The sequence below is a fragment of the Prunus persica genome, chromosome G8 (assembly GCF_000346465.2).
Source record: "Prunus persica cultivar Lovell chromosome G8, Prunus_persica_NCBIv2, whole genome shotgun sequence".
NCBI lineage: Eukaryota > Viridiplantae > Streptophyta > Magnoliopsida > Rosales > Rosaceae > Prunus > Prunus persica.
The window spans coordinates 1305027-1332293 of record NC_034016.1 but is presented as its reverse complement, the minus strand read 5'-3'; the positions used below and the strand labels follow the sequence as shown (position 1 = coordinate 1332293).

Here is a 27267-nt window from a genome sequence, read left to right as displayed (position 1 = left end):
GTGGCCTTCTTGCAGATTTCGAATATAGGTGGTCTTTCAAGCTAAGCATGTGCTGGCAATGTATGCCTTTAATACTCTAAGCGTCTGCTTTTAATAATGCAAAAGTATTAGGTGGAAGGGTGTGAAAAGGGTTGTTTAATAAAAATTTGGACTTTGGTATAATGGTCCTAAACTGAAAATAATTGAAAAATCAGTTATGGTTTTTGTGTAATGTTTGAATACTGTGTTTTGTGTTGTGTTTTATGTTTGAACTGAAAATAACCCATGTTTGGGACATGTAATATGTAGGTGATCTTGAATTGTTTTCTATTCGAATGTACCATGTTGGTCAAATATGTGGTAACTGTTATGCTTCTGGCAGTGTAGCTCGGTTTGATTTTTGTGACAAGGATAGAATGTCAATGACTAAGATAGACAATATGGTGAGGGAGTTAGGCTATGATGGAGTGATTAGTTATTGGTATAGTATCCCTATCTATAGCAATGGTGGCCTAACAAGGCTTAATGATAATCGAGATGTCATAGACATGCTTGTATTTGTACCAAAGGCAAGGCTAATAGACATCTTCCTACATTATGGGGTTGATAGTAATGAGGGTTGGTTTTATAATCAATCATGATCAAATATGTTTGTTGATGTAGAAGCTGATATTGTGCCTAACAGAGGGGTTGTGATTGAGGAGCTTGATGACAATTATGGGGCTATTGTTCTTGTTGGTGGGAAATGCAAACAATGGAGGCAACAACAAAAAAAAACTAGTGTGGTGATAGAAGAGCTCAATGAACCCAAATGGGGAACAAAATGGTGGGGGTACGCAAAAGCCAAGGGAATCTTGTGCAGGACAGAGTGTTTCTGAAAAAGGCAAAGAAAAAGCAGTAGAGAGGGAATCTTCTGCAGTGCAAAAAGACAAAGAAAGAGTTGTTGAGAGGGAATCTCCTGCCACTGTAGACAAAGCGAAAAGTAAAGTCAGTTCTGTTTTTGGGAAAAGAAGGGCAAGAGCTTTTGGTAAAAAGAGGTGCAAAAATATAAAAAAGACACGTGATAAAGAAGACCAAAGGTCCAATACAGTGACTGAGGGACTAGTTCAGAAAGAGGTTGTTGAAGGAAGTGTAGAAAAGAGCAACTTATCAAGATGTCATCCAATGAAGACAAGAAAAGCAACAACAAGGACCACAGTCTGTCATGATGAGGAAGAGTCCGCAGACAGTCTTGACTCTGATTTTGCAGACTCTAACTTCACTTGTGATGATAATGATGATGATGTCGATTTTGATGAATGGGTGGACAAACAAACTGAGTGGGTTGGAGAAGAGCCAGAGTTAACAAATGCTAGGGTTGAATCTTGGGATTAGGCTGCAGATGTTGAACTGGATTCAGAGGAGTACGATTCTGATAATGTGCAACCTAAATATGACTCTAATGATGACACTCCAATGATGGATAGATGGCCAGAGTTCAATCTGGCAACTGACGTGGCAGATCCAGAGTTTGAGGTTGGGATGAAGTTTAGCGATTGTAAAGTTTTTAGAGCGGCTGTGAGAGAACAATTTATAAAGAGGAATAGGGATGTTGTATTTTTGAGAAGTGAGGCTTTAAAGCTAAAGGCAGTTTGTGCATATCCATATTGCCCATGGGAGATATATGCTTCCAAAATGCGCATGAGAAGACCCTGCAGGTTAAGAAATATGAGGGTGAACACACTTGTGGTATTGTTTGGGATAACCCCACTGTGAAGTCTAGTTGGCTGAGTGCCAAATCTATGGAAACATTGAAGAGCAATCCAAGTTGGCCAGTTAACTCATTCATGGAGACTGTGGAGAAGGACTATAACACTGGAGTTTCTAGGCAACAAGTTTATAGGGCAAAAGAGAGGGCATTGAGGCAGATTGAGGGAATATATACAGAGCAATACTCCAGGATTTGGGATTATTGTGAAGACTTAAGGAAGACCAATCCAGGAACAACAACCAAAGTTCAATGTGATTTCAATGAACAATTGGGTCATCCAGTGTTTCAAAGGTTATATGTGTGCCTAGGTGCATGTAAAACAGGGCTTATTGCTAGATGCAAACCTATTATTGGATTGGATGGCTGCTTCTTGAATGGTGTATATGGAGGGCAATTTTTAGCAGTAGTTGGTATAGATGCTAATAATGAAACATGGGTGATTGCGTATGCAGTGGATGAGTCTGATTGCAAGGAGTCATGGGTTTGGTTTATGGAATTGCTGGTAAAGGATGTAGAGATTGTTAACCAGTTTGGATACACTTTCATATCAGACAACCAAAAAGGATTCTTACCAGCTTTTGAGCAAGTTGTTCCTAATAGTGAACATAGGTTTTGTGCAAGACATCTGTTCACCAACTTCAGATTACAATTCAAAGGGAAAGCTTTGTCTGACAAATTCTGGGGTGCTGCAAAAGCAACAACTGTTTCACAGTATGCAAGACAGATGGAAGAGCTGAAAAACCTTGATATGGATGCTTATGCTTAGCTGACTGAACCAGGAAAACCTCCGAGGCATTGGTCTCGATCACACTTCAGCACTCATGTGAAGTGTGATATGCTTTTAAACAATATGTGTGTGTCCTTCAACTCATTCATATTGGCATGCAAAGATAAGCCAATACTAACCATGCTTGAGATAGTTAGGTGTAAGTTGATGAGGAGGATACAAGGCAGCAGGGACAAAATGAAGAATTGGACAAAGGAAATTTGCCCTAAGATTTTTAAGAAGGTAGAGATTAATAAAGCAAAAGCAGGTGGTTGTGTGACTATGTGATCAAGTGGAGGAAAATTTCAAGTTGGCAGTGGTAGGATTTCACAGTATATTGTGGACTTGGATTTGAGGACCTGTTCTTGCAGAGAATGAGATTTGATGGCAGCTATAAATTACAATAGGGCCCTCAACGTAATGGATTATGTGGATGCATGTTATCACACTCAGACATATTTCAAGGAATATGAAAACCTCATACTACCTATGAATGGGATGGAGTTGTGGGATAGAACTAATATGCCACCATGCGTGCCTCCTTCATACTCCAAACAACCTGGAAGGCCAAGAAAGGCTAGAAGGAAGGAAGCAGGTGAATGCAGCAACAAGGCCAAAGTTGTTACAAAAGTTCAAGACTCATTGAGGTGTGGCCAATGTGGAAGAAAGGGCCACAGTAAAAGGACTTGTAATAGGAATCTCCCCCCAAAAACAAAAATCAAAAAGAGGAAGGCTCAGGTAAACATCTAAGGATGAACATTTGTTAATGTTATAAATGTTAATGTTTTTGGAATATGATGCAACTAACAGGTTTGATTTGTTGTCTCATCCCAGCAAACTACTCAAACAAATAAAGCTGGTCCCAGTACAAAAACAAGGCGAGCTAAGCCTGCAAGATCTTTGCAAATAGGAAAATTGAAGAGAAAGGTCACCAATGCAGTTGGAAGTTCAAATGCACCATCAACTGATTCAGCTGCTCCATCCTCAACACTTGCAACTGGATTTGCCTCTCTTGCAATTGGATCTGCCCCTCTTGCATCAACTAAAGCTTCAACTAGCAATTCTTATTTATTGAGGAAATGGCCTATGGTTGTGGGAGCATCAGACTTGAGCAAGGTGATGATGGTCTGTGTTATATTAGATGGTTTGGTTATTTTGAGCATGAGACAGTTTTACCTTTATTAGCTGGTTGGATTAGGTTATTATGTTATTATGTTATTATGTTATTTTGGAAGACAAGTTGCCTTGTGTTAGGAAGATAGCTTGTGATCAAATATGTAAGACATGTTCTGTTTTTTTTAGAAAACAGGTATTGTGTTTTTGGAAAACATGTACTCTTGTTTTGGAAAACAGGTTCTGTTAGTTTGGAAGGTTGTAAATGCTGTTCTGTGGCCTATTTTGTTGTAATGCTGCAAGTGGATATGTTATTAGGTGGCCTATTTTGTTGTAATGCTGCAAGTGAAAATCAATTTGCTCATATGTTGTACACACAAGTTATTGGAATGAACAGGCCATTGCATTACCAAAATTTCACACTGTATGCAGATTACATAGCCATTCCCATTACATAATCGAAATGTAAAATGTTCATTCCCATTACATAACCAAAACCACACTGCTTTCCATACCAAAGGCACAGTGCAGACCTAACCAAAAGCACAGTACTTCCCATACCAAAAGCACAGTGCATCCCTAAAACACCCCCTTTCATGCCAATTCCAAAGTCTTCAGCTTCGGTCCATCTGATCCACCATTCCGTCCAAAGAAGAAGATTGCAACAAGCATCCACGACACCACCAATGCTGCCCAAAGAACCTTCTCTCTGCGCCTAGCCTTTGCTAGTGAATTCTCCAACTTATCCCACGATTTTAGCAACCCCGGAATCATAACTTTAGACCTTTCACACATTTCCACATCATACCAAACCCAGAAATCACAACCTCCTCTACCCTGCAAAAAACCCACTCTGTAAATTAACATTTGCACATGCTACAATTCAAATTCTAATATTTTGCACCAAATCAAGTTTTTTACCTTTGCACACACAGCGAATCGCCTCCCAGGATTTGAAATTGTCCACGAAGTTCGGATTCTAGCATTCTTACCACACCAACACACCATCGCCTGATGCTCCATTTCTCCTTCCTTTTCTGGGTTAAGGATCCAATACAATCGGGCGGCTCACTTCTTCGAAATCGTATATCTGAGCTCTCAGCTATGGAAATTTAGGATTTACGTTAGGGTTTAGGACAAATTTGGGGCTTTCTCTTCGAGGTTAAACTGAAGTTGAGAACGAACGATGGTTTGGTGCTTTTACTTCAGTCGTCTTCTTGCAAAGCGTGCCTAATTTTGGGCGCGGTGGTTTTTTTTTTTTTTTTTGAAGAAACCCAAAACTGCCCTTCATATGGCATGAGAGGAATGGTCAATTCACTGGTGGGGTGGGTCCTACGGGTGCCACGTCAGCAGTTAATGATTGACCGTCTGGTCAACTTAACGGAAGGATGAAATTGGACGATGTTCAAAACGTCAGGGCGTAAATTGATAAAATTGATAGTGGGATTCACTCCTTTGTAAATTCTTAGTAGTTGCTCTGATGTTTTGCCCTAGACTGAGAATTGAACTGTTGGAATGTATATATACGTATGCTGGCAGTTGGTTGTATATATATATATACTTGTTTGGCAGGTGAAAATGTTTTGTATTGAGTCAGTTACAAGGGAAACTCTGCCGATTTTTCGGTAGAAGTCAACCTTGTTATTTTATCATGTTTTGTGTAGAAGGGCAAACAGATCCTGAAGATTTCCTACTGAGTGCATCTGCAACAACATTAGCTTTTCTTGGGTGATGCTCGATGGTACAGTCATAATCTTTTATCAACTCTAACCATCTTCTTTGCCTCAAATTTAATTCCTTCTGGGTGAATAAATACTTTAAACTTTTGTGATCTGTAAAGATCTGGCATGTTTCCCCATAAAGATAATGCCGCCAAATCTTTAAGGCAAAAACTACTGCAGCAAGTTCCAAATCATGAACAGGATAATTCAGCTCATGCTTCTTCAGTTGTCTAGAAGCATAAGTGATCACCCTACCATGCTGCATCAGCACACACCCAAGTCCTTGTTGAGACGCATCACTATAGATCACGAATTTCCCACTATCATCCGGAAGTGCTAAAACCAGAGCAGTGGTCAGCCTGGTCTTGAGTTCAATGAAACTCTCCTCACACTTATCTGACCACACAAATTTAACTCATTTCCTTGTCAAATAGGTGAAAGGTGCCGCTATGGTGGAGAACCCTTCCACGAAGCGACGGTAATACCCGGCTAACCCCAGAAAACTCCGTATCTCAGTAACACTGGTTGGTCGTAGCCAATTTACTACTGCTTTAATCTTTTGAGGATCAACATAAATGCCATCTGTAGAGATCACGTGCCCCAAGAAACTCACTCTGTCTAACCAAAATTGACACTTGCTGAATTTGGCATAAAGTTGCCTCCTTCTCAGAGTCCTCAACACAATGTTTAAATGCTTCATATGTGCCTTCTGACTCTTTGAATAGACCAGAATGTCATTTATGAACACAATCACGAAGCAATCTAAGTAACGTCGAAACACTCTATTCATGAGGTCCATAAATGCAGCTGGCGCATTCGTTAATCCAAATGGCATCACCAGGAACTCATAGTGCCCATACCTCGTTCGAAACGCTGTTTTAGGTACATCCCCTTCTCTAACTTGTAACTAATGATATCCAGACCTCAGGTCAATTTTAGAAAATACCTTGGCACCCTTCAGCTGATCAAACAAATCATCAATGTGAGGCAACGGAAATCTATTCAGCACTGTGATCTTGTTCAGCTGTCTATAGTCAATACATAACCTCATAGTTCCATTCTTTTTCTTAACAAATAACACTGGAGCACCCCATGGAGAAAAACTAGGGCGGATAAAACCCTTATCTACCAGCTCCTGCAACTGAGTCTTTAACTCCCTCAACTCTGCTGGTGCCATTCTGTATAGTGCTTGAGAAATAGGATTTGTTCCTGGAGCAAGCTCAATAATGAACTCGATCTCCCGATGAGGAGGTAATCCAGGAAGATCCTCAGGAAATATATCTGGAAAGTCCTGTACGACTGGAATATCTTCCAATCTCAGCCCATTATCTCTGGTATCAATTACATGTGCTATATATCCTGAGCACCCTTTTCTGAGCAACCGTTTTGCCGTCATAACTAAAATGAGGCAAGATGGAAGCACTCTACGTTCGCCATAAAACGTTACTTCAGGTCGTCTGGAACTATGGAATACAACTTCTTTCCTGAAGCAATCTACTGAGGTACGATGTCTGGCCAACCAATCCATCCCTAAGATGACATCCAAGTCAACCATGCCCAAGGGAATTAAATCTGCCTCCAAAAACACATTTTTCACCATCACTATACTATCGCGATACACTGTACCTACCCTAAAAATCTCTCCTGTAGGTACTGAGATCGCCAGTTCAGTCTGCAGAGCCGAAAGTCTTACATTGGCATTATGGGCAAAACTAGGTGTGACAAACAAGTGCGTAGCCCCATGGTCAATCAAAACTCTAGCAGGAATGCCAAAGACCAGTAAAATACCTATAATTACATCAGTGATGCATGTGCTTCCTGCTGGGACATGTTATACACTCTGCCTGTGGCTCTGGAACGTCCACCATGTCCCCTTTGCTGACTGCTGCCTCGACTGGCTACGCTGGTCTGGGCTCCACCACTGGACGAAGCCTACACAAACTGTGGTATCTCCTGTGATCTACCCTGCATACCTGTCCCTGGAGTCGATGCAGCTGTGGTCTCTTTATTCTGAAGGAACAGCGGGCAATCATTTCGAAAATGTCCAGGTTGTCCACAGTAATAACATCCAGTAGTGCCCTGTTGCAAGGCCCAGAATGGTACCTACCACACCTAGCACATTGAGGGCGACTCCTCCTGCCAGATCCTGACAGCAACTGTCTTCCAGTACCTCAAGCTGCACTACCCCCAGAACGATTTCCAGAACTGCTACTTTGGTTGGAACCTCCGCTGGAGCTGAATCCAGGTCGGCAACCTCCATAGCTGCGACCACTAGATGATCCCGAACTGTAACTGCCTCTCTTAGATTATCCCTGACTAGGACTACCTATGTCAAACTGTTGCCTACAGAGTTCACCCCGTGGTCTGGCCATCATCTGGCTGCTTTCAATCAACGAGGTAGACATCACCACATCACCAAAATTAGTCAACCGCCGACTAATCACAACCTTTTCCCCATATTTCCTTTCTGAATCCTGCAAGACATGTAACAACATTTACTCATTAAAATTAAATGAATCATATAGTAGAGGAGAGATGATAAACTTGAGGCAATCGTATGTCCATGCCTCTCTTCAAGCATCCTTTCAGAATCTCCGGATGGCGTAATCAAGAAAGATATCTTCAGTTGGAAGACAGTATGCATTTCTATATTTACTTTCAAATTTTAAAAATATTTATTTACTATTTAAAAAAAGGACTCACAGCATTACAGAATCTACTCCAAACTTCTCCTCATGGATGAATTCCGGTATCAATGAGCACAGCATCCCCAGATGATTTTCAACATCACTACCGAATTTGCTTTCTATGACTTCTTTGGTTGAAATTTCAATACGGTCCAACTCATCCATGAATTTAAAGCTCTTCTTTGCTGACAAAATATATTCTGAGAAGGGAAAATCATCCTCAAAAATGACAGTCTTCGCTTCAGGAAAATGTTTAATTAGTATTTCACTCATTGGGTAAAGAAAAAAGCCCCAAATCGGAAGTCTGAAATCCGTCGGAAGTCTGAAATCCGCCCCACTCACAAAATACTTCCACAACCTGAAAAAAAAATACATGGAATTAAATGACAAGAAGAAGAAGAAGAAGAAGAAGAAGAAGAAGAAGAAGGAGAAGAAGGTGGTGGAAGGGGCTTACCCAACTCTGCCTGGTCTCAATGTCTGAAACGCAGAATAAGGAGATGATGGGATTAAAACACCCTTTTTTTCTTCTTCTTTTGAGCAAATTAGTATAATCAATTAGGGTTGGGTACGGTACGGTTCTCATCTCAACTTAAAACTGGAATTGGAACTATATATTTGGTCTGGTCTGATTCAGGTACTCGAATTGATTTAGATCCAATTCAGTTTCGGTGTTTACAGTTTGGACCGACTCTTCATCTCAATTGAATTTTTTTATTCTTCTTCAATTTTTTTAAGTTTCAGCCCAATTAAAATTTAAAAACTTTTGAGCTTAATTATTCACGATTGGCCCAATTCATATACACATGTTGCAAATTGAATGAATTCATCAAGCATTAATACACTTTTTTGACAAAACAACAAATATCAAGCATTAATATAAAAGTTACAATCTAAAAACATAACAAAATAAAGCAAATTTAATTACAAACAAATTGCAGAGAGCTCAACCTCATTGTGCTGCTCTATATACCTCTGCATCAAAGAAAAAACAATGTCAACTTGAAACATAGATCTTACCATAATGATTTAATTTAAGAAAACAACGACCGATAGAAAAACTCTACACAATCAGGTAAACAAGATTTTAATTCTTTTGTATCAGAAAGACCACATGCATATTCTTTTCATTTTACTTACTTTTCTTTCAAAGAACCCATGAATTTCGTGGTTTTATGATTTTAATTTTGATTCTTAAGTAAATTTTTGTAATGAATTTCAATTTCGTATATCCCTAGAAATAACAAGATTTTAATTCATTTGTATCAGAGAGACCACATGCATATTCTTTTTATCTTACTTACTTTTCTTTCAAAGAACCCATGAATTTCGTGGTTTTATGATTCTGATTTTGATTCTTAAGTAAATTTTTGTAATGAATTTTAGTTCTGTATATCCCTAGAATTAGCTTATATAAATTAATTAATTACTTTACTAAATTTCATTTTCCTTTTCCTTTCTTTGTTGAAAACAAGAGCTTTTCATATCACTGAAGGTGAAGACCAAGCTCATTGATTGCCACCTCATGGGTTAATGGAGAATATGACGGAAATATTAACGAAAAATGAAATTGATAGTAAAAATAAACGTTGGGATTAAAGGAGAGAAGAAAATAAATTTGTGTAGCAGAGTCAGAATTTTAGGAAACCTGCGGCTAGTAAAGTAAAATAGTAAATTTAGGTTTTACCCATAAAAAAACTTTCACTTTTGGAAAAAGCCAAAGCTTTTTTAAAAAAGACAGAAAAACCTCTCAACTTTCAAACCAAAGACATGCAAATGTAAAGGATTCCTTAGGAAATCAAAAAATAAATAAGGGCAAATTTGTCCATTTTGGCTTCTTTTAAAATTTTTCTCTCCTTTGGGCTTTTCTAAAGTCTCCCAAGTAAAATTTACCCAAAATTATGAAGAACTTTTTTCAAGTCTATGCAAAATCTAAAAATTCCATAGAGTTCCATGAAATTTAGTACTTAAAAAAATTCTTTTAAAATGCTCTAGAATCATATTGAATACACCCCCCAAGTGTCTTCTCCTTCTTCTTCTTCTTCTTCTTCAATCATTTATTAATTCGCAAAGAATAGGTTATGGGGAAGCCTGGTCCAGAGGCACTTCCAATGTCTCATTATATGTTTGGCTAGCTTGCGTGAAACGGCTATCCCCGTTACACACAATTGTTTCTCGCTAGCTAAGCCATTAACTTGAATTCTTATTAATAAATAAGTTTCTAGCAAAACCGCTTAGTGGTTATAAGTAGATGAGTGAATCTATAAATAAAGGAACATTTCAAGCAATTTCTAGATAGTTATATATATAAACTTCAGGACTGCAAAATTTAACCATAGGGCTCTTAATCTCGAGAAATTCCTAAAAGACGTGTCTGCAAGATACATTCTTTTCAACTGGTCCAACTTCAGACTTCATGTTCTTCTAAGATTTTCCTCCGTTGCCTGATAACATCAGCACACTGCTTCTTTCGTTGCCTGCTTATCTGAATGAAGAAACATCTAAGAATCAGATATCCAGGACAAAATATTATCCATTGCATTTACAAGATAAAAGAAGAGGTAGATTCTGGAGTTCTGAAGGAATTCTACAGATCAACCACCACAAAATTCTACTGCAATGCAAGTTCAAAACCAAATGAAGAAGATATATTATGACAAGCTAACCCTTGTTCAAGCCAGTAATAAAATATACTATCAAATCTCAAAACAGGTTCCCAATGGAATCAAGCCAAACAAAATTTGACTGTTCTGTTTTCAAACAGCTATTCTGACCTGTTTAATTAATAATGCCACACTTTAGAGACCAATAAAAGTAGCATGATATCTAGCATTAACAAATACTTACCCTCATGGCTTTAATACGCCCCTTGAACGAACGTGACCATTCAAGTTCAGACATAATTCTGTTATCCTCGTCAACTTGCTCATAATCATGATGAGGTTCTTCCCTATCAGCGCTCAGATTATCTATATTCGAGATAGATGATGAATGTGTGACACCCTGAATTTCCATAATTAATTCATGATGATACTGCTTCTCATGAGCCTTCATCTGCATACATCATGCCAGAATTTAGTTAAATTCCTTGCATATGATCACATCATAAAATGGCAGAAAGATATCGTGCATCTCAACATTACAAAGCATTACATTCTTCAAAACCTGCCTACGTACCTTCTTCCGCTTTTCCTTTGCAGCTTCTGCTTCTGCTCGGTTAATAACACCTTCGGCCAGTAACTTCAGAGGATCTTCCAAGTCTTCTCTTTCCATTCCAGGCAGTGGCAGGACTTCATTTATGCCAGCAGCCTTCCCTCGTTCAGTGATCTCGAAATAGTCATTGTCATCAAAAGGTGACAAGTGTGGAGGAAGATCCCTGTTAAAAGAGCACTAAATCAATGATCTTACAGGTCATGAAATTTTATTAGCCAATAGAGAAATGAAAAACACAGCCAAGGAAAGCAGACCATAGCACGAGTCTTATAACTAGTCATTTCATCATGGTGCGAGGTAGAGAGATGAACAAAACACACGCACAATAAGAGAAAATGTCCTTCAATATTACCTTCCCACCAAATAATCCCCAGTTGGTAAAATGATCCGAGCATTTACACAATCATAGACCCACTGTGGCTGAACATATTGTCTACCACAGATCTTTCCATCATGCCTTGGCCTGTCAATAATCTGCAGAACATAGAAGCAGTGTAGCATTCAGAACTGTTATACTAAAGACTAGCTTTTAGTATTTTCGTTTCCTTCTTTGGCAAGTGACACTACAGTTGTCGTATATGTTGACCAAGTGTGATGTCTTAACAAATCAATGACTTGATGTAAAGATAATGTAACAGAATACCTGATGGGTGATGCTGGCATCATCTTCCTCAAAAGGAGCCCCATCTCCTTGCCAGGAAACAATTCCACCAAAAGCAGGTATGATAAAAAGCAAAGACTCTCTGTAAACCTGAACATAGAGAAAGTACATGTTCTACTGCGGATCAACTAAAAGAAAGATATAGCATTACAAAATTGAGTGACGCATTACTGGTAAGAAAATAAGTTTTGAAAAAGAAAATAAATGTATTTCTGAAATCAAACGTAAAACTTTAGGACTTACCTCACGGTTCAAGAAAAATTTCATATCTTTGAAGAGTTTCGTGCACTCCCTCGTATCGTTATCCTCTTTATCCTCACCCGGAACATCCCCAACAAGGTGCATCAATACACCAGGTTCATTTGAGGGGAGTTGATGCTGCAGTTGTGCAAGTCTTAGTTCAGACTCATCAATCGAAGGTCCAATCTGCTGGCTCTCAACTTTCCCAGATCCAGACAAACTTGGAGTTTGGCTATCCCACGCAGAGGATTGAGAGTTTGCATCAAAGTACCTTGATAGAGCATAAAGATCTACAATCGAATTAAATCATACTCATGCTCCATTAACACACACAAGATCCACAACTCAACATTGCCAAAAACGCTAAGTTGAAGCTAAGGAAAGCAACTAGTAAAAATGCACACCTGCTGCTACAGCTTCCAATCGAGGATCAAGAATGGGTGGATACCTCACATTTATGGAATGATATAAATGACAATTCGCAAAGGCAAGAAGTGCCTGCACCGGGGAGGGAGCAAAGACTTCTTATAAGAAAAGGAAAGAATAATCTTAATGGATATTATAACGCATGTATGATCAAGAAGATCAAGTAACCAGTTCATTGGAAGGAAAGCAAAGAAGAAGCTTAATGGATGCTAAAGTTACGAAATACCATTTACAGCTAGCACATATATTGATTTAAAATAGAAGAATAAAAGAATGAAACCTCGTAAAACTCCAAAAAGTTTAGCATGATATTGAAGTCAATATCATCAGTCAAAACTTGCTGCAAAGGGTGAGGAGCCAGCCATGTGACCTCTTGCCCTTTAACCTCAGCCTGCACAGACATACAACACAACGGTACCGTATAAATCCTCTGTACCCAAAAAACACAAGATGCCACAGTTAAAGTTAAACATTAAAAAAAACCATGATATAGGGTATGCTACCGCACCTGATAATATATGCCTTTAACAGACACAAAGACTTTACGCAATCTATGAGTACGAGATATGTAAGCTTGCCATTCATGAGCCAACCTAGAGAAAAAAATATGAAAGCAACAAAGGGCTTAAGAAAATCATACTCGGTAAAATCAGATCATGCATGGAATGATGCAATTCAACATAATTGTTTTTTCACATGCTCCAACGCCAGTCTCACCTCCGACAGTTATGGATGCGTTTCACTTCAATACGGCCCTCAATAGCAGGTAAGGCAGCAAAGAGGTGAACCATTGTGAGACAGTCATCCAAATCTCTAAGAGCATCAAGGAATTTCGGATACCTGCACAATTTCGTGGAACATAACAAATGACAATCGGCAGAGATTCATGACAAACAATGAAAGAAAGAGGGGAGGGGGGGAGAGCAACGTCAGCATACTTTTAATAAAAATTTTATTTTGAATAAGAATAAGAAAAAGTTAACCTCTGCAAAACAATTTTATCTAATTTGTAAGAAGGTCTTCTTTGTGTGAGAAGAGTAGCACGATCCCGGTTCTTCTTGGCCTCGGCTTTCTTTATTTTGTGTTGATAAGCCCTGATCTCTCTTAAGCGCTCGAGTAATGGTTCATGTTGGATGAATGAAACATCCTTTAAGTGATAATAAGTATGGTGATTCCCTTTGGTCTTTTTCTTTGGCTCCCTTGGGAATATCCCCTTGAGAATACATAGTTTCCTAAAATTTGCATGAATAGCCATAAAAATCATCATGAAATACTACTGCGTAATAGGTACAAGACAAATTATTATTTTCTTAGTTTACAAAGAATAAAACGTTTATAGATAATAATTATAACAAAAAGAAAATATATGCAGCTGAGCTAGTCTCAGTCATCACTGAAGAAAGAACAATAATAAACTTTAGGAATATATATATATATACACAGGAGAATGAATGGATGATACAAATTACAAGTTTAATCTGTCCATGATCTGTAGAGGTAGGTATGGGAAGGAAGATGGAGAAAAACAGACAGACCTGAAGAGGGGTAGACTGACTTGAAGTTGCTTGACGGCTTGTGACCTGGTGATGTACCTTGCAGCATTACCTTCCTTTTTCTTCCCCTGAAAAAATTAGACAAAAGAAAACTAAGCAGCTGTGTCTAAGTTAAGAGAAAATGTTTATTTATATATTACAAATTTGAAATTTTGATTTGAAAGTGATTGATGATGATATAGCCTATAGATGAGCAACTTATTGAGGAGATTTAGAACTTACGGGAGGCCTGTAGTGCTTCACCATGTCTGTGCTGTGCAAGGAAACTGAGAGTGAGAGAGAGAGAGAGAGAGCGCGAGATAGGGTTCTGTCTTCAGGCGGCGGGTGTCTTCTTTGTACGTTGGAGGTAATGTTCGTCAATGGGCAGGGGCCGGGCTTTACCGGTTTTATTTATTTTTTGGGTCGGGCCGTGTGGGCACAAGTTTGTCTTTTCTTACACATTTTTTTATTTAAACTTGGACAACCTTGTAAGGCCCTTTCGCATTGTATTTTACTAATCCAAAACATCTATTTTTTGGATAATCATTCAAAGATTATCTCCACAAAAAATCACTTGAATTCGATATTATTTAACTACTCAATTGAGTTATTGAAATTTTAATACTTTCTTGAAGCACCGTATTCATTGATTTCGTAGGACACAATTGGATGTCGAAATAGTTTTGATGTCTAATTTTTTGCAAAGATGATCTATGAACATAGACTTTTTTATATAAAAAAAAAAAAGACAACATAAAGACGACGTAAAAATAAAATAAAAAAGGTCCCATCCCAGCAACCGACCCCTCTTCCATGTTCACGCACGCGCACAAGTCAAGGCACTTTACTTTAATTGGTAAAGCTTTTACTTTATTTCTGATGTCTTTGTGACCGTTGCAATCTAACGGCTGTGGGTAATCCGTTCCCAAATCGATTTGGCCCACTTCAAATCAAACCCATGCCCCCATTTTTGGGTTCGGGTCAGGATAATAAACACGTCAAAAATGCTTAATCTAAATCCGACCCTTTTACTAGCTTCCATGAAGTGATTGTAGGAGCATGCAATTGCGTAGTCAGCTTTCACAAATGGTTATGCTCCCATCAAAAATCCATAATCTACGCCCACAATGGTTAGTACATTCACAGAGTGACTATTTCTTTTTTCTTTTTCCTTTTTGTCAAACAGAGTGATGTTGTAAAAGAATAAAAGAATAAACATGTGGAGCCCACTAACTATTCATTACTGTTCATTACTGTTCATTTGGCGGCTTGATAGAGTTTTCATTACTGTTCATTACTGTTCATTTGGCGGCTTTGATAGAGTTTGTCTGTCACGGGTGAACAGTGATGAATAGTGATTATTTCAGCCTATAAATAAGAAGAGAAACGGAAAGAAGAAGAGAAGAAAAAAGAGAAAGGAAGAGAAGGAAGAAAGAGGAAAGAGAGAGCAGAGAGAAATTCTCCTAGAGAGAAAATTCAGTGAGCCACATATATTGTAAACACTAAACTTGTAGCCCTATTATTTTACATAGTGGAAAAGTTACTACTGCTGCTCTCCGAGGACGTAGGCATAGCCGAACCTCGTTAAATGCTGTGTCTCATCTACTTTACGTGCAGCTCTGAATTATCGCCCATATTCTAGGTTATTTTATAACACGTTATCAGCACGAGAAGCTCTCAGGTATAATTTTTGTGCTGCACTATTATTTATAATACTAACCATTATGTTGATGTAAAGAAGAAAAGCCAACGCATCTAGCTTTCCACTAATATATATATATATATATGAAAAGTTGATGGTAATATAATATACTATATTTATCTGCTTTTCTATTACTAACCATTAACAAAAATGGACCCTTGGTAATACTAAACATATTATCAGTGGGAGACCGTTACTAATACTAACAATTTAATTTATGAATTTAAATTACCGCACATTTACATTTATTTAAAAGGGTGGTGCGGGTTTATCGTCCACGCCTTTACGTTCATTTAAAAGTATGGAGCAGAATTAGTGCCCATACACGCACGTTTAATTTATGAATTTAAATTACCGCACATTTACATTTATTTAAAAGGGTGGTGCGGGTTTATCGTCCACGCCTTTACTTTTATTTAAAGTGTGGTGCGGGTTTTATCGTCCATACCAGTAATTTATTTACCAGCAATTTATTTTATAGACTAAATGTGCTGTATGATGAGTTTTTACAGTATGCAGATCAGGACCAGCAATTCCTTGATCCTCATCATACAATTACATCAGGACTTGAAGATCCTTGATGATGATATTGATATGAGAGCTGGCAGTCTCTCCGGTACTATACTTGTAAACATGTGATTGGACTTAAAGGTCCTTGATCCCTGACATGTGAATAAGGACCTGGGGTTCCTTAATGATGTAATAGTACCGTATTGGTTCATAGTGCCGTACACATGGATGATAACTGTACTGGCAGATGTACTGTACACATGAATAGATATGTATTCATGACTTGATGAACAGTACTATTCACATGAATAGTGACGTATGCATAAATATGAACCATTTTGGGTAAACCGTCACTATATACAAAAGGGAACCTGCAGTTCCTTAAACTCATGGATGAGAAATTAAATGAGATGCCAGAAGTTCCTCAAAATATGGACAATTATGTAAGGGCTTGAAGTCCCGGAATATGTACAGAAAATTGTAAAAATGTCCATACCATGAGAATATGTGGCTTTGGCCTGAAGTTCAAAATTTAAGAGTATTGAGGTATTATTACAAATTGTGGTACACCACATATTTCTTTAGCATAAGAAGATGATGAATTTAATAAAGTTCGATTCTGTTATAATCGACACCTCAAGGAAGAAATATATTTTGTGAATTCCGGTTGTTAAGAATACACCGCGAAATGGATAATATCAATATAAACTTCAAATAATGAATTGATGCTCCCCACATATTTTATTATACCTGGGCCGGAAGCCCATGGATCCAAATATATGAGAGATCCTGAACTTGAAGTTGTGGGTATATAGTAGTTAATGCTCTTCACTACTATATTGCGATATTATCGTGGCTTTTACTCAATTCATATTTCATGTCCATTTGAAAAGGGCAAATAAATTCTGAGTTTTGTGCCCAGGCCAAAAGTTCCGGGCTACCATGCAATTTGGGAGAGACAATGTGGTTATTTGAACCTATAAGGCACAAGGTTCCAAACCGTCATTTTGAAAAGACGTAAAAACCACAGGTGCAAGTTTAAGAATGTGCGCAATTATTATTACAGAAACATACAACAGATAGATTTTTTCCACCTGCAATGAAGGTGCAGGCCCTGTAAAATCTATAAAATTACATTATGTTCTGGAAGCCTCTGAAGGAAGAGGACGGCGCCTCTTAAGCTTAGCCATGAGCTTCTCGTGGTCTCCCAAAATTCTTTCATTGGAGACCTGCAGCATGTCTAGCCTTCTCAGTGTATCAACTGAGTACGAACTCACCAGTTTCAACAAGGAATTATTCTCTCCTTTAAGTTTCTCAACCTCCTGTTGAGACTCATGAAGCATTCTTTGGAGAGACGAATTTTCAGTTGTCAGCTTTTCAACCTCGTTTGCTCTAACACGCAAACGATCAGCCATGTTAGAAACAGAAACAGCACTCTGAATGCTAAAAGCCATTGAGTCATCAATAGCCTCTTCCTCAGACCTCCCTGTTAACAGCATTTCATCCATTGGAGTAATGAAATTCCTAGCTACTATGACAGCAGTAGCATCATTCATCATCACAGAATCATTAACTGTGAGATGACGATTTTGGGATACAAAGGATGGACGCCAAACTTTGGCGTCACTGTTTGCTGTTGGAGCATCATTTAAATTGAAATAATTTGGGCAGGAAGAAGAGGAAGCCATTTTTGAGAAGGTTTCGAAGAAAGTCTTAGGAAAACTAAAGTTTCAGAAAATGAAGAAATTTGAGTTGAAACGCAGTTGCTCCAATCAAGTTTTACAAAGGCTATATCTATAGGAGGAAATATGGCTACTGTTTTTCAGGACCCCAATATCTTCTCGAATCCCCATATTATCTTTTTCTTTCCTAGAGTCCAAAACTTCACGTGGCCTCTAATAATGCCTGTCGGCACTTTCGGCTTTTTCAAGCATTATTTTCAAAGCCGATCTTGCTTTACGGATTTCACGGAGCTACTTTTTCAAAAGCATCCCGAAAATCTCGCACTTTTTCAACAGCATCCCGAGAATCTCGCAATTTTCCTATGGTTAATTTGAAATTCACCGGTTCTACCTATTCATTGTATTTGTGTATAAATGTGTTACTAACGAAATTTTATTTGCAGAAGACATCCAGTTTACTCCATACCTAGTGATGCGATATCTACTTGTTTTTCTTATCAGTAAGCACTTAATATGCCTGAGAAGCAAGACTATCTCTGATCATCCATTTAGGAAGCAAGACTATCCCTGATCATGTTTCTGCAAGATCAGGGAATTGTAAAGGCGGCCTTATGCTCTAATCTCCTGAGGTCCTTCTAGACTAGGAGATATGAGAGCTTATTGTCTGCTCCCACCAGCTTCCTTCCCTGATTGCTTACCTGCTCTTGCAATCAATATCACATTATTTTTGCATTTTTTCTCTTTTTATAACTCTCTATTCATAAGAGATTTTATTTCTTTAGAATGAACATCTGAAGAATGAATCCATGAAGTAATCCTAACTATAAGGGTTATTTGTTTTGACAGAGGGAAAAGAGTTGTGATTTTTGCTCTTGCAGGATATAACTAGATCATCAAGCGCTACATTACATTTACTGGGCTGATATGAGCTTGAATGATACTTGAGAAAAGTTTCTCCCACCTAAGGATGTAAGCAATACTTGTGTTATTTTATGCTTATATACCTATTTGATATTTTATCTTGAAAGGTAACCAAATGGGGAGATAAGTCCGTTCCAAAAGAATGACTTGTATGTATCCATGAATTATTAATGCAAATTTTACAGATTGCAAGTTGTATACATTGATAATACACTGCACAGATTAAAAGTCCCATAAGAACATAACATGGGTATAGCAGTGATCAATATGATGCACGCCTGTTGCGTAGCAAATGATGTGGATTGAAGTCCCAAATGGACAATCCTTTGACATGTCAATATTGATATTATGCACGCCTAATGCGTAGCAAATTATATGGGTTAAAGTCCCATAATATGGGTTAAAGTCCCAGAAATTAATTGACATGTATGTATTAATCTGTGGCATGCCTGCAGCATGACAGATATATGGGTTCTCAATGTTCCAACTCCCTAAATAGAGATTATCCACGCCCTACTACTAAATAACGCTCCAATGGAGGTTATAATCCACATTCTCACATAATAAAAGCCCCATGAAGTGGCTTGGGTACCCAAAGGCAAATAAATGCTTATAATTCATGCATGCGCATGCACATGAGAATGGTGGGATCATGAATTGATGAATGACAATTTTTGGTTTTGGAGTAGCTACTCAAATCATCAATGGGCTGTGTTGATTGGAACCACGTTCAATTATTAAATGTCGACAATATCATTGGCCAAAATGGAATGAGGCAATTCCATTATAGATGAGAATGAACGTGAAAGAACAAACCCACAGTACGAATCCTAAAAAATGTTAATATTAAAAGTTATACTTGGGTGTTCGGAATAAATGTTTTTGACATAAACAAGGGATGTTGGGTTTTCTCCATATTTATAGATTCAATTGTGCCCCTTTATTGCACATTTACGGAGACCAACATGTTATCTTTAAGGGTTATTAAATGCACAGAGCATATCACCTGAAGTGATTCCCTAAAGATGTATAAATAGCTAGGTTAAAGCTATATAATGTGTCATAGAGTTTAATCCCTTTAAACAAAATCCTTGAAAGGATTGAAATTGCATGAAGCAAGTCTGTGGACATATGCCTGAAGCACGAAATCTGTACTCAATATTAATGTACATAAATTGCCTCAGTGAGTATATTGATTATAATGTGTTTGCAACACATTCAAGCTTCTCAAGAATTCCAGAAATATTTGTCTCGACTTAAAGATCGAGCATTATGCCAACGAGATACTTGCTTATACTAAGAAAGTATTGAAGCATTTTTATGAGAATTATCCGTTGGGCACTTTAAGGATTTTCCGGAAGTATGTTGGACCGGACATCATATTTTCCAGATAAGGCTCAACTCCATCACCATCATTTTGGGATGATGTGAGGTATATTTGATGCTATTTCCGCATAACACCATGTATGGGCATATTCTTTCAAGTGAACTTATAAATAGCCCAGTCGTTATTAGATATGCGGACTCTGAAAATTTCTATGATTTACATAGAGATAGCTCACTGAAAATATATTTACTATATGAATTGTTGGTGGCTACATCATCCACTCACTCCGAAAGATTCTCAATCCAAAAGATAGTCATGAAGACATCAGGGGGAGATATTAATCAGGAGGAGCATCCAGAAGTATGCTATATAGATTGTTGTACTCTTCTTTCCATCAGTTCTCTACCTTACTAGGTTTTCTCCAAGCAAGTCTTTAATGATACAACCGACATATCATTAGTGGTCTCCAAGGGGGAGTGTTGTAAAAGAATAAAAGAATAAACATGTGGAGCCCACTAACTATTCATTACTGTTCATTACTGTTCATTTGGCGGCTTGATAGAGTTTTCATTACTGTTCATTACTGTTCATTTGGCGGCTTTGATAGAGTTTGTCTGTCACGGGTGAACAGTGATGAATAGTGATTATTTCAGCCTATAAATAAGAAGAGAAACGGAAAGAAGAAGAGAAGAAAAAAGAGAAAGGAAGAGAAGGAAGAAAGAGGAAAGAGAGAGCAGAGAGAAATTCTCCTAGAGAGAAAATTCAGTGAGCCACATATATTGTAAACACTAAACTTGTAGCCCTATTATTTTACATAGTGGAAAAGTTACTACTGCTGCTCTCCGAGGACGTAGGCATAGCCGAACCTCGTTAAATGCTGTGTCTCATCTACTTTACGTGCAGCTCTGAATTATCGCCCATATTCTAGGTTATTTTATAACAAGTGACTAGATCTTTAACCGAGAAGAAAAACATAACAACTCATAACCTACAAAGTTTGCTAGTTCAAAGTCATCTCATCAGCATCAACGTAGTCATCAGCTTTCCCTCATGCCATATTTCTGCAATAATTCAAATAAGAATGTCATTAGCTTTCATGTTTTCTTGTTCTGCCTATTAGTTTATCTTACTTAGGTAAAGAAGTTCATAAATAAATTACACAAGAAGCCCAATAATTTGAGAGAAATAACATCATGCATCTGAATAATCATAAAGGGAAGCAGGATGCACAAAGACACGCATCACACATCTTCCATTTTCCATCTTCACAGGTACTACCTCAACCATTTTCTACATCACCTCAATATACGAAACACATATCTCTCTCCAACAGAATTCATGAGAGAATGAATTGTCCACCCTGCGATTCATCTTGGCTCAAACACATCATTTTCTTAATCTATGGAATAAAATCTGAAATAGGTAAGGATACATGCTAATCATTCTAAATACCTCAAAAATGATTATAATATCAAGCACTGCGAAAATATTTAAACATATATATTGATTGCAATCTAAAGTTAAATGGCATGCTTCAATTTCCGAGTTCTTTATGAATTGGTGCAACTCAATTTTTTGGGTTGGAGGGGAATAATTAGGTGAAGAGGCAGAAGGCTTGCTGATACTCACATGGTTCTCGGTATTATTGGCCCTCTGCACAATGGGCATGTTGTGTTTCTGCCACTCTCTACACACCACTCCCTCACGCACTTGCAGTGAAATGCGTGACCACAAGGCAGTGTGTCTACGCTCAATCCTTCGTCATTGTAGAGATCATCCCAGCAGGTGCTGCACTCCTGTGATTGACAACAAAAATTCATGTGATATGGGTAGTCATTCATAGAATTATCACTGCAATCACCACTCTCCGATACTGAGAAAGAATATGTGGCTGCCATTGACGTGAAAAATGCTAGAACTTGAAATTACATTAAGACCCGAGAACAAGATATGCAATCAGGTCATGACAACGACACCAAACTGGATCCCCTCACTATAATCCAAGCACATAAATATCCCACAATCCAATCATGGCATAAATATGCTACAATCGGGACCAATTCCATTGTAAAAGTGCGATGCAAACACGCATATATTAACCATAGTGTCACAAGAATACAACTGAAATAAAAATTAAAAAAATTAAAAAAATTATATATATAGTTGATCATAGAATTCTACCATGGATTTCTAAAATCGAATTCCCAATCGAGGCAGAACAATAATATGATCTAGGCATTGCAGTGCGTGCTAAACGCCCGAGTATACTAGACTAGAATAAATCATGCAGAGCTTAATACCTTATACATAGACATAGTTTAGCATCTTCATTCCACACGCATGACGAAATATGTATACCATCAATCAGTAAAACACTGAACCAGTACGAGATTCCATTTTTCATTGAGAAACAAAAATTTAATTAAAAAGTCAAAAGGTATAAGAATAGTGGACTAGTAGTCAACCGGTGAGATGACTAAACACGAAGGCCTAGCATTAGTTAGTAGATACTATCCCCAGGCACCAGTTGAAATTCCAATATCATAAAGAAATGAAGGTAAATTCACAGTAACAGGCAAAACAAAAGTAAAACAGAAGGGCTAATAACTGTAGTGTGTAGACTTGGACCAGAAGACTAACAAGAAAACTACATCAAGTTAATTACTTTTAATCAAACAAAAGAGTTCAATATATACTTTGCTGAAGAGGATGAATATGCAATTGAATCTAATATGAGAATAAAATTGAAGAACTGGGCAGAAACCATACCCCGAAATCCTTTACAATCGATCTTCTTAGATTTAGCAGGAAATCATCTTTGCTTAAATTAAATGATGGTGATTCTCCAAGTGTTCTTTCATCAATTTCTTGGTAAAGCTTTATTTTTGCATCTTTAGTATTCTTTCTACAGATGCTACAAGAAAAGGCAGGAAAATATTCATTAATTTAATTTTCTAGGGCAAGATATATACAATTAGCATCTGCATTTCTAACTATTAAAAAAAATACCTAAAATTATTTGGATTCTCTTCCGGATCTTTCAAAATCCACTGTGGAACAAGGAAGACTAGCAACTCTAGTTGTTGGACAAAGGCACCTGCAAAGAAACAGGAATTAGGTGAATTAGTAGGTCACCCAAAATACATTTATGTACAATTGCTTACTTCTGTCATCTGCATAGAGATCACCAAAAATGATATCACGCTTCAGCTCATCTGTTGACATTTCGGAACGACCTAGTTTCGCAATCCAAATGTGCATGTCCTTAATCTTAGTAGATATCAACCTTTTCCCCATATTTCCTTTCTGAATCCTGCAAGACATGTAACAACATTTATTCATTAAAATTAAATGAATCATATAGTAGAGGAGAGATGATAAACTTGAGGCAATCGTATGTCCATGCCTCTCTTCAAGCATCCTTTCAGAATCTCCGAATGGCGTAATCCTGCAAGAAAGATATCTTCAGTTGGAAGACAGTATGCATTTCTATATTTACTTTCAAATTTTAAAAATATTTATTTATTATTTAAAAAAAGGACTCACAGCATTACAGAATCTACTCCAAACTTCTCCTCATGGATGAATTCCGGTATCAATGAGCACAGCATCCCCAGATGATTTTCAACATCACTGCCGAATTTGCTTTCTATGACTTCTTTGGTTGAAATTTCAATACGGTCCAACTCATCCATGAATTTAAAGCTCTTCTTTGCGGACAAAATATATTCTGCGGAAATTAGTATAATCAATTAGGGTTGGTTACGGTCTAGTTCGGTCCTGTTCTCATTTCAACTTAAAATTGAAATTGGTACTGTTCATTTGGTCTGGTCTAATTTAGGTTTTAACTAAAATATTCGTGAAAATTGGACCAACTCGAATTGGTTTAGATCCAATTCAGTTCCAGTTTTTACAGTTTGGACCGACTCTTCAGCTCAATTGAGTTTTTTTGTTCTTGAATTTTTTTAAGTTTTAGCCCAATTGAAATTTAAAAACTTTTGGGCCTAATTGTTCACGATTGGCCCAATTCATATCCACACGTTGCAAATTGAATGAATTCATCAAGCATTAATACTCTTTTTACTCAAAACAACAAATATCAAGCATTAATATAAAAGTTATAATCTAAAAACAAAACAAAATAAAGAAAATTTAATTACAAACAAATTGCTGAGAGCTCAACCTCATTGTGCTGCTCTATATACCTCTGCATCAAAGAAAAAACAATGTCAACCCGAAACATAGGTCTTACCAGAATGATTTAATTTAAGAAAACAACAACTGACAGAAAAACTCTACACAATCAGGTAAACAATATTTTAATTCTTTTGTGTCAGAAAGACCACATGCATATTATTTTCATCTTACTTTCTTTTCTTTCAAAGAACCCATGAATTTCGTGGTTTTATGATTCTGATTTTTATTCTTAAGTAAATTTTTGTAATGAAGTTCAATTTCATATATCCCTAGAATTAGCTTATGTAAATTAATTAATTACTTTACTAAATTTCTTTTTCTTTTTCTTTTTCTTTTTCCTTTCCTTGTTGAAAACAAGAGCTTTTCAGATTACAAGTATTTTAAAGAATAAATTGATAGGTTAATAATAGAAGCAATGGTTGTTTAAGTAGCCTTACATAGAGTAACCTAAGAATGGAAAAACAGCCCACATTTAATAAACCTATTACGTGGTAACAGATTAAGTCAAAACAAACAAATACTCCCTAAACACTAAGGATTTATTAACCAAGTAGTAACACACTATCAAAAATTCTAACTGCAACCTAACAATTCCTCTCTTAAACTGAATGCAACTTGCAATCAGTTTACACATGGTTCTGGACAAATACCTAACATACTTCGCAGCTTCACGAATGCATCCAACTTGAGAGGTTTTGCCATCACATCTGCAATTTGTTCTTGATTGTTGCAATGCACCAATTCCACAGTTCCCACCTTTCCAAAGAAAATGGAAGTGAACGTCTATATGCTTGCTGGGTCCATGCATCACTTGATTCTTCGCAAGTTTGATTACTGAGCTGCTATTAAAGCAAACAATTGTAGGCCTATCTTGATTTTTACCAAGCATCCCAAAAATCCTTCTCAACCATACTACCTGACACGCATAAGAGGCAGCAACATGAACTCTGCCTCAGTGGTGGATAGAGTTACTATCGGCTGTTTCTTTGATGACCAGGACACCACCGCTTAACTGAATAAGAAAACGTAACCTGAGGTGCTCTTCCTGTCTTTTTGGTCTCCTGCATAGTCACTATCCGTATAAATATTCAGTTCTCTTTTTCCTCCCTTCTTGTAGAACACCCAAAAACCGGTTGTTCCTCTTAGATACCTTAAAATTCTCTTTGCTGCCTCCATGTGAAGCTCAGTAGGATTACAAATATAATTGCTAATAAGACTTACCACAAACATCATGTCTGGTCGAGTAGCAGTTAAATACATGAGGCTTCCCACAATCTGTTTGTAGATGGTACTGTCTACTTGTACTCCATCTTCATCTCTCAAAAGTTTGCAACCTGGGACAATGGGATCAAGAACCGAAATGCTTTTATTCATTCCAAATTTTTCCAGCACCTCCAAAACATATTTCTTTTGGCTAATGAATATTCCATCAGTCTTTTGCATAACTTCTATACCAAGAAAGTACCTCATCTTCCCAAGATTAGTCATGTCAAACTCAAGCATCATTGATCTCTTAAACTCAGCAAACATAGATTCATCATTTCCAGTAAATATGATATCATCAACTTAAAGAATCACAATTAGAATTTTACATTCCTTTGTTGTCTTTGTGAACAAGGTGTGTTCATAATGACATCTTTCAAATCCTTCACGAAACAAGCCTCTATACAACTATACCAAGCTCGGGGAGCTTGCTTAAGTCTGTATAAAGCCTTTTTAAGCCTATAGACTTTCTGTTCATTGCCTTTGTGGACATAACCTTGAGGCTGCTCAACAAACACTTCCTCATTTCATTCCCCATGCAGGTCACTTCCAGCTGGTAGATTGTCCATTGTCTTTGAGTTGAAAGTGTTATTACCATACGAATCGTATCCAACCATGTCACAGGTACAAACACTTCTGTATAGTCTATCTCATGTCGTTTTATGTACCCACTTTACTCCAATCTTCTTTCCTCTAGCAGGGAGCTCCTTCAATTCCTATGTATAGAAATATACTCAGGTACAACACCTATTTCTACACCTCCTCATCGCATGGCCCCAGCTGAACTGAAAGAACTTAAGATACAACTCCAAGAATTACAAGCAAAAGGATATATCCATCCTAGTACTTCACCATGAGGTGCACCTACTCTCTTTGTGAAAAAGAAAGATTTAACTCTTCGAATGTGTATTGATTATCGTCAATTAAATAGGGTCACCATAAAGAACAAATATCCTTTGCTAAGAATTGATGATTTATTCGATTAGTTAAGAGGTTCTCATTTCTTTTCAAAGATTGATCTTCGATCTGGCTATCACCAACTTCGAGTTAAAGCGGAAGATATACCCAAAACAGCTTTTAGAACTCGATATGGGCATTATGAATTTGTAGTTATGCCTTTTGGATTGACAAATGCACCAGCAGCATTTATGGATATGATGAACCGAATTTTCCGACCTTATTTAGATCAGTTTGTCATCGTATTCATTGATGATGTTCTTATATATTCCAAATCTCAAGAAGAACATGAGGAACATTTACGAATTGTTTTACAAACATTAAAAGAAAATCAATTGTACGCAAAGTTGAGTAAGTGTGAATTCTGGTTGAGACAAGTAAAGTTTTTAGGACATGTAATTTCCAATAAAGGTATTTCAGTTGATTCTTCCAAAGTTGAGGCAGTATTGAATTGGAGTCAGCCAAAGAATATCTCGGAGATATGTAGTTTCCTTGGATTAGCTGGTTATTATAGGAGGTTTATCAAGGATTTTTCTCAAATAGCTACACCAATGACCAAGCTGACCCAAAAAGGAGTGAAATTCATATGGACTCAAGAATGTGAAAAGTCATTCCAAGAATTG

At 37.4% G+C, this 27267-nt stretch overlaps 2 protein-coding genes across 3 annotated transcripts; both read right to left on the bottom strand.

Moving 5' to 3' along the window:
- LOC18767209 (pescadillo homolog) lies at positions 10185-14472 on the bottom strand. Its single transcript, XM_007199773.2, has 13 exons — positions 14329-14472; positions 14089-14174; positions 13537-13785; positions 13271-13393; positions 13062-13146; positions 12834-12944; positions 12532-12625; positions 12131-12417; positions 11870-11977; positions 11579-11700; positions 11191-11389; positions 10861-11067; positions 10185-10498 (listed from the first exon to the last, which is right to left on the bottom strand). Exons 1-13 carry the CDS (start codon positions 14350-14352, stop codon positions 10421-10423), a joined length of 1773 nt encoding a protein of 590 aa, XP_007199835.2. The 5' UTR covers positions 14353-14472; the 3' UTR covers positions 10185-10420.
- Positions 21166-23937, bottom strand: LOC109950631. 2 transcript variants are annotated; one of them, XM_020570222.1, is made up of 7 exons: positions 23774-23937; positions 23634-23675; positions 23392-23540; positions 23237-23324; positions 22997-23141; positions 21857-22023; positions 21166-21288 (listed from the first exon to the last, which is right to left on the bottom strand). In XM_020570222.1, exons 1-7 carry the CDS (start codon positions 23920-23922, stop codon positions 21276-21278), a joined length of 753 nt encoding a protein of 250 aa, XP_020425811.1. In that variant the 5' UTR covers positions 23923-23937; the 3' UTR covers positions 21166-21275. The 2 variants fall into 2 exon arrangements, with proteins under 2 accessions (XP_020425811.1, XP_020425812.1); XM_020570223.1 differs by having other exon boundaries at positions 23416-23540.

Coding starts and splice junctions, on each gene's coding strand:
- LOC18767209 (XM_007199773.2), bottom strand. CDS start 14,352: ATGGTGAAGCACTACAGGCCTCCC. Junction 13,394..13,536: donor GATAAAATTGTTTTGCAGAG/GTTAACTTTTTC, acceptor GAAATTGTGCAG/GTATCCGAAATTCCTTGATG. Junction 12,418..12,531: donor ATTGGAAGCTGTAGCAGCAG/GTGTGCATTTTT, acceptor ATTCGATTGTAG/ATCTTTATGCTCTATCAAGG.
- LOC109950631 (XM_020570222.1), bottom strand. CDS start 23,922: ATGGATGAGTTGGACCGTATTGAAATTTCAACCAAAGAAGTCATAGAA. Junction 23,541..23,633: donor GAAAGGATGCTTGAAGAGAG/GCATGGACATAC, acceptor CATGTCTTGCAG/GATTCAGAAAGGAAATATGG. Junction 23,142..23,236: donor GAGAATCCAAATAATTTTAG/GTATTTTTTTTA, acceptor CTTTTCTTGTAG/CATCTGTAGAAAGAATACTA.